Here is a 6,567-nt window from a genome sequence, read left to right on the forward strand (position 1 = left end):
CTCTGTCCCAGCTGAAACCAGGACACCCTGCTAGCTGCTAGGGTCAGCCAAGCACCCGGAAATTGTTAAACCGTGGTAAATCCTTTGTGTGCTGCAGCCCTAGGATTTATGGGGATTATGCACATTTAACAGCTTTATGCTGCATTGATGGAAAAGATTTCTGGTTTGAAGCTCCTTACACTGAAATACTTTATCCTTTTTGGGAAGAGGAATTAAGATCATTATTTAGTTAATAAATTATTTAACCGTTTTTATTTCTTAATTTTATTAACATTATTTATTATTTATAGATTCCAACATATAGTGTCAGACCAATATGGGTAAGGTACTGTATTGATAAAATTGCACTAATCAAAATAAATATATAGCAAAAAGAACTACAATGCTCCACTCAAATACTCCTGCTTATTAAAAAAAGCTATTAAGTCCAGTCTGTACTTAGTGCCTAAGACTCCTTGGAAAAAGGAACTCGGACTGTAATCACTAAACACTTGACCATTACTACTATCCTGGAGCATACCAAACATGAAAAATTATTGATGTTTGTAGTGCTAGTTCCCAAAATAGAAGAGAAACATATATGAGTGATGCGATACAGTTGGAAATGAGAAAGCAGATCAAGCACTGAATTCTGATCTTTCCTCAGAAAAAATGCTGCATCTGTCAATGCTCTGGTCATCGGTAGGGCAGGATTTTAATTTCAAGACTCTTACTGGGATAAATTCATTGTATTTTTCACATAAAACACATGGCATCAAAAGTACAATTTATTTTCATTTTTAGGTTAGCAGATTTAGAAGAAAGCAGAATGCCATTAAAATATGATAAGTTAATTCCATTTAAAACATGCTGGTATCTCCTAGTATGTAACTAAACTGATCTCCAGTTCCACTAGGATTTATTTTGTTTCCCAAATGCATTTTTAAAAATTCCAAGATATTTTATATTGTTTTCCACTACGTAAATGTGAAAAGCAAATGTTATCTAGTTTCCAGGACCAATTCTTTCACTCCAACATGTAATGTGTGCATTGGGATAATTTTTTTATCTCAGTAAATGAAACAGTAAACAACAACACCCCCCCCAAAGCATAAATACTATTTTACTTCCCTTCTCCTTCTGTCTCCTATCCAGTTGTTGGTTCTAAAAAGACTGGTTCCATTTTGAAACAGAAACTACAAAGTTAACCAAATTAAAATTAATAAGCTGTAATGAGTATGTCTCTAAATATTTAATGTAACATAAAATGAATGAATAATCTGACAGACACTGACAAGTACCTGGATTTCAACATTGTTTTATTAAACTTTCAAGTTTTATCAAATTAACTGAGATTTAGGCTTTAATATTAGCATTAAACATTATTATTTCTGAAATAAGAGAACGGAAAGATTTTTTTCTTTTTAAAAGTAACACAAATGAATAAATAACAATGATGATAATTATACCAAGCTAAAATTTGATCCCAAACTTACAGTATTACTCCACTTTCCTTTAATTTTGCTTTCAGTTAACTGTTTATACCCCCTGTATATAGAAAACATTGCAAAAAGCCGAGGCACTGTTAATTTAGTTATTTAAATTCCCTGCCTGCTTTTAGAGGAATGCAACCATGTCCCGAGGGGTGGTATAAAGAACCATGCCGTGATACCCTACCATGTGTGCAAAGATCTGGTTTCAAAGTCCTCTTTTAACTCAGTTTTGAAAACATCTTCTCAGTTAAGCTATACAAACTTCCCAATCAACTTTGACTACTAGTTCAGTTTAAGAATCAGACTGGATAGAAGACAGGATCCATATCATATCCAAGATTTTATTGCTAGTGGTTCTGCCTGTCCTCTTTTAAGAGGAAAGAAAAATATTATGTTCAGACTGCTTACTGTAAGGTTATTCTAAAAGGAAACAGTTAACATGAGGAATCTTTCCTCATGCATACATTTTCACCAAGAGGAAAATGAAAATGAAAATAATCAATGTTTCAAGTTGAAATTTATAGTTATAACATTCATAAAATATTGCTGTACTTATGTATACACTACAAAAAGGTAAGTATGAAAATTACATTGACAGTTACCTTGTCTTCTAGGTCTCGCAATACTTTCTTGCAGTCCTCCAACTGTGTTTCGATCTCTGCAGGAATTATTGTATACATTTCAGAATACTTGATCCGGAGTTTCTCCATGATATCCTTTAGAGTTTGACTTTCTTTACCAATCACACTCTGAACCTCCTACAAAATTAAGAATAACTTCAGCAGTTTTACCCAGTTTTACTGAGTGCATGTAATGTGTGTATACGTACATATGTGTGTATATATACATACATACATATTGTGTTTTATATTTCCTACCGTGATCATGGTTTGGAAAAGTTGTTTTTGTGATACCAAACCTAATTTGACTACCTCTGCAAGCAGATGAACTTTGAGAAATACTCATTCGTTTAATCAAATGATGGCTTTTCAATCTGTAAGAATTCATTAACCTTGATACTACTCCGTGTCAAGCAACTGACATGCTGATGTTTATTGACAGGTATAGCAACGTAATCATTTGAAGTGCTCCTATGATTAAATGTTAACCTTTGTGCTCTCCCTTTTGCCAAAAGTGCATTTTCTCTTTGAAAGATGTTTAATAGCCAGCATTCATTCCTTCATTATTATAAGCAACACAAAGGCCACAAAAAGCAACAGGTTTCAAGCTGAAGTGTCTACTTTCAGGCAATTACACAGAGCAGCACAGCAGGCTCCTTTCAAAAGAGTAGTTTCCAGTTCTGCATAAAGAATGTAGGCTTTATGAGATAAAAGAAACTTGAACAACTGTCTACAGCCTGTGGCCTAGAAATAAAATCCGATCTAAGTCCTCTTGCAGAAAGAATGAAGAAACTCATTTGTTTTGAAGGTTTTCTAGAATTTCAAGTTGGAACATTCTGTATGTTTGCTTTATGGTTCCTTTTCCCAATGCTCAGCTGTTTGAGAAACTCAAATGGTAACTCAAGTTATTGGGGAAAAGCTCCTACCAGGCAATGAAAGACATTAAAATTAACATCCTTGTCTTCTTCAATCGGGGTAATCCATTACCTCCTAGTCTTCACTCGGGAATCTCTTCCCTCACACAAATACAATGCACAAAAGAAACATGTAAGAGTCTGAGACTGATTTATTTCCTGTCATCCCAAGACAACTGGGTCTGATGTTAAAAAACTCAAAACAGCTGTGTGCCTCATTCTACCATAGAGAAGGCTGTTGTTGTCAAATGGCCCAATTAAGATTGTGCCAGCATTTATGGGAGTTTATAGATTCACTAACTTGAATTTGAAAGAATCAGTTACAACATTCGTCTCCAAAACAATGCATGTCTCTGCAAACTGGTTTCTGTATATAAATGCATGTTCACATTTCACAGATTTAGCTGGAAAGCGGATGCCTGCCAAAACTGTCCCAATATTTCACTTCCCATTTGCAGATTCATCTATGTTGGCGAGTTAAAACTTCGCCACCCGACTAACCTAGATTTGTCATCTAGAAGTGAAATAGGCATTTCTATTCAATAAATGCAATGGAGCCCCGAATAATGCTATAGATTTTATAGAAACTAGGTTTTCTTTGGAAGTAGGGATGAAATTGCCCGGCAGATTTTGGCTTGCTGGTGTTGCATTAGGTAAAATTAGGGAATTTTTCAGCTGAATCTTCTCAAAAGGAACAGGCCTGCTGTGGCATACAGCTACAAAGAAATCATTTGACGGGATTGCTGCTAACACTTGCTTGTGATGATTGCTGTCAGGAATAGGAATAAAGTCTAAACTCACTTTTGGGTGAGTTTTAGGTGCTCAGAGTAGCACAGTTTGGGTGTCAGGAAAAAGAGCAGGCATGAAGCACCTGCAGTGGTAACATTTCCTCCTGGATACAAAGAACTGAGTAAAAGAGCAAACTGAACTCTAAATTCTAATTCTAAATAATTCTAAATAGAAACCCAGCCCTTTCAGAAAAATTCACAAGGTTTCACCACAGTAATGCTGGCTCATGGGTTTTCAGAACTTCCTAAAGATGCAGTTATTGATTCTGTCTCATGTCAACCCCTAGGAAAATGCTCCTATCTGCCACCATGGTCTTTGGCTTCTGTACTTTTGCTAGCCCTTTGTCAGCTTCAAGCATCCACCTTCTAAAGAAAATACATGGTGGGGATCCCCAACCAGTTTCTATACGAGATTCAGCAAAGAGAGCACAGATTTGTAATAGACCTTAGTAGGCTAGAATAAATAAATTATAAAGTTCTATAATTAAAAGATAACTCGGTTAAATATAATTAAAAATAAATTTTTGATCAAGCTTTAAAAATTAAGATAGTAATATAAACACAATATGACTAAATTGAAACAAATATAATAAATAATAAATAAATAAACCCACATTCAGGAAGTGTTAGGAATAATAGCATTTCGTAAAGTCAAGAATTCAAAGAAGGATAACAAAAATATACTGAAATGATAGAAATTTATAGACTGGGTTGCTGCAGAGTGCTGGTTGCTGCTGGTGGAGACTGCGGTCTTGATCACAATTTGATTTCTAAAAAACATTTACCAGGCTAACCCCTTGATGTGGGACATCAAATCCAGAGCATCTGAAGCTGCCCTGGCTAGGTATGCAGGAAGGGAAGGGGCGCAGGATGTACACTAAGCAGTCTGTCCTAAAAGGCATGCAACTGGCTGTGAATCTCTCTGCAATCTGGAAAGACTTCTATGGCTGCTAACTGGACCACATAGAGGGAGAAGAATGCAAACCAAGGACATGGCAGGGCCAGTGCTGAGCGAGATTCATTCTCTTTAAGTCAATGTGCATATGCATATACTCTGCCAATAATTTTATTTGGAGCAAGTTCAAGCCCCAGCATAAGAGAGAACATTTTCTAAATGTCCCCACACAATAACAAGAGCCGTTACCAACCTCCAGTTTTCCTGCCTTTCCAGTAGCATCTTGTAATAACATAGATGCAGCATTCTGTAATGCATTTGTCACAGCACTTATTTCTTCAGCAATCTTGTTCCTCTCTTGAATCTCAGCTTGTACAGAATCCTTATGGTCTTGAGTCTTTTCATACAACCTATGAAAGATTTCCAGCAAGGATATATTGTGTGTTAGACTCTACACTAAGTAGGAGTAATCAAAGAGCATGCTTAATACAGATATTTTTAAAATATATATCCAGAACCACATTTGTCTATATTTTAAAATTATTTTCTGTAACTAAATCTCTGAGTTTCTGTCCTTTATTGTCTCAGTTTCTTCAAAAATGAGTCTTCAGATATTGCTAAACAAAATATGTTTGGTAGACCAAATCAGATAGCATGCATACTTAAACAGCAAAGAGAGCTCAGGTTCTGAGAGTTTGAGAACGCTGGCAGAGCAGAAGACGTTCACAAAGATTTCCATGTCAAAAAGCAAGCATGGAGAAGGGCGAGTACAATCACGGATTTGCAAAAAATACTTGAGGCAAATTTTAAACAGTGGCACTCAGTAAGGGAAAAGTTGCATTGTTGCAAAAAGCACAAGGTCTGATTTTCGTAAGAGTGGAAGACCCACACATCTCATTCAAGTTCACAAGAGCTTGGAACCTCCAAAATTGACCATCATCCCTTCTGATTCCTTCTACATTTGAACACAAATTGCAGCCCACACACGATATGGCCAGGCTCATGTCTTCTCACTAACTACTATCTCCCAATGCCTATGCTGGAGACAGCAGATGGGTTAGATGGAGCATCGGCTAGTAGAGCATTCACTATCTTTTTAAGTGCATTACAGCTTTCATATATTCTTTAATACCCAACAAAACACTGTACTTATAAGTAGTCCTATGTCATATCTTCAACAGAAATTTCACACCACTTACTTTTTACAGCGATCCTGCATTGCTTTTATCTCACATAAGGCAGGAAGAGCAGCTTCTGCCTCAGTATTTTCAGATGTATTCAGGATATTTCTTATTCGGTGAAGAAGTAAGAGTAAGAGGAGCTGTTGCTGGTTGATGTTTTCCTCAAACGAGTTCACAAAATCTAGTAATTCTACCAGTTCCTCTCTGGTGGCCTTTTCTTTCTCTTTAAGACTTTCTGGCTGTTCTTCCTGGAGCTTATCGAGAATTATTGTTTCTCGTTCCAGCTAAGTAAACAGCACATCAAAGCATGAGATAAAGTGCTTTTTTATTCCATCACCTTAAGTTACATTATTCATTTACTCATACACATGACTAAGTACTGGGAATTACATAGCCAGAGAGCTTGAACCTCTGAAGTGTGCCAAAACATTTGAGTTTGCTCTAACAAAACACACAACCACACACAGAGTTGTTCTGCATTCAGAGAATTTGTGCTATAAATATCCCCATCTTTTTTGACTCCAGGTTCAAGAAAGGCTGGGGATACCTGGCTGATGAGTGGATGGGAAATGACGTTCTGCACGGATCTCAGCCCTTTACATGCCATTTTACTGAGGGCCCCATCCCTACCACATTCCCCAAAACTTACAATTTGTTGAGCAACTCACCTCTTCATTGATGAATTTCCATTCATGCT

At 36.5% G+C, this 6,567-nt stretch overlaps 1 protein-coding gene across 1 annotated transcript in view; it reads right to left on the reverse strand.

Moving 5' to 3' along the window:
• Positions 1-2,074: 2,074 nt before the first annotated feature.
• LOC104084033 (nesprin-2-like) overlaps positions 2,075-6,567 on the reverse strand; it is a gene marked incomplete at both ends in the record, with an annotated part of 58,450 nt that continues 53,957 nt past the window's right edge. The window contains 4 exon segments of the mRNA XM_009587739.1: positions 2,075-2,230; positions 4,943-5,099; positions 5,889-6,154; positions 6,539-6,567. The exon segment at positions 6,539-6,567 is cut by the window's right edge and continues 16 nt beyond it. Of these exon segments, the coding sequence (XP_009586034.1) occupies positions 2,075-2,230; positions 4,943-5,099; positions 5,889-6,154; positions 6,539-6,567 (608 nt within the window).

Source organism: Fulmarus glacialis, unplaced genomic scaffold (assembly GCF_000690835.1).
Source record: "Fulmarus glacialis isolate BGI_N327 unplaced genomic scaffold, ASM69083v1 scaffold34191, whole genome shotgun sequence".
Lineage (NCBI taxonomy): Eukaryota > Metazoa > Chordata > Aves > Procellariiformes > Procellariidae > Fulmarus > Fulmarus glacialis.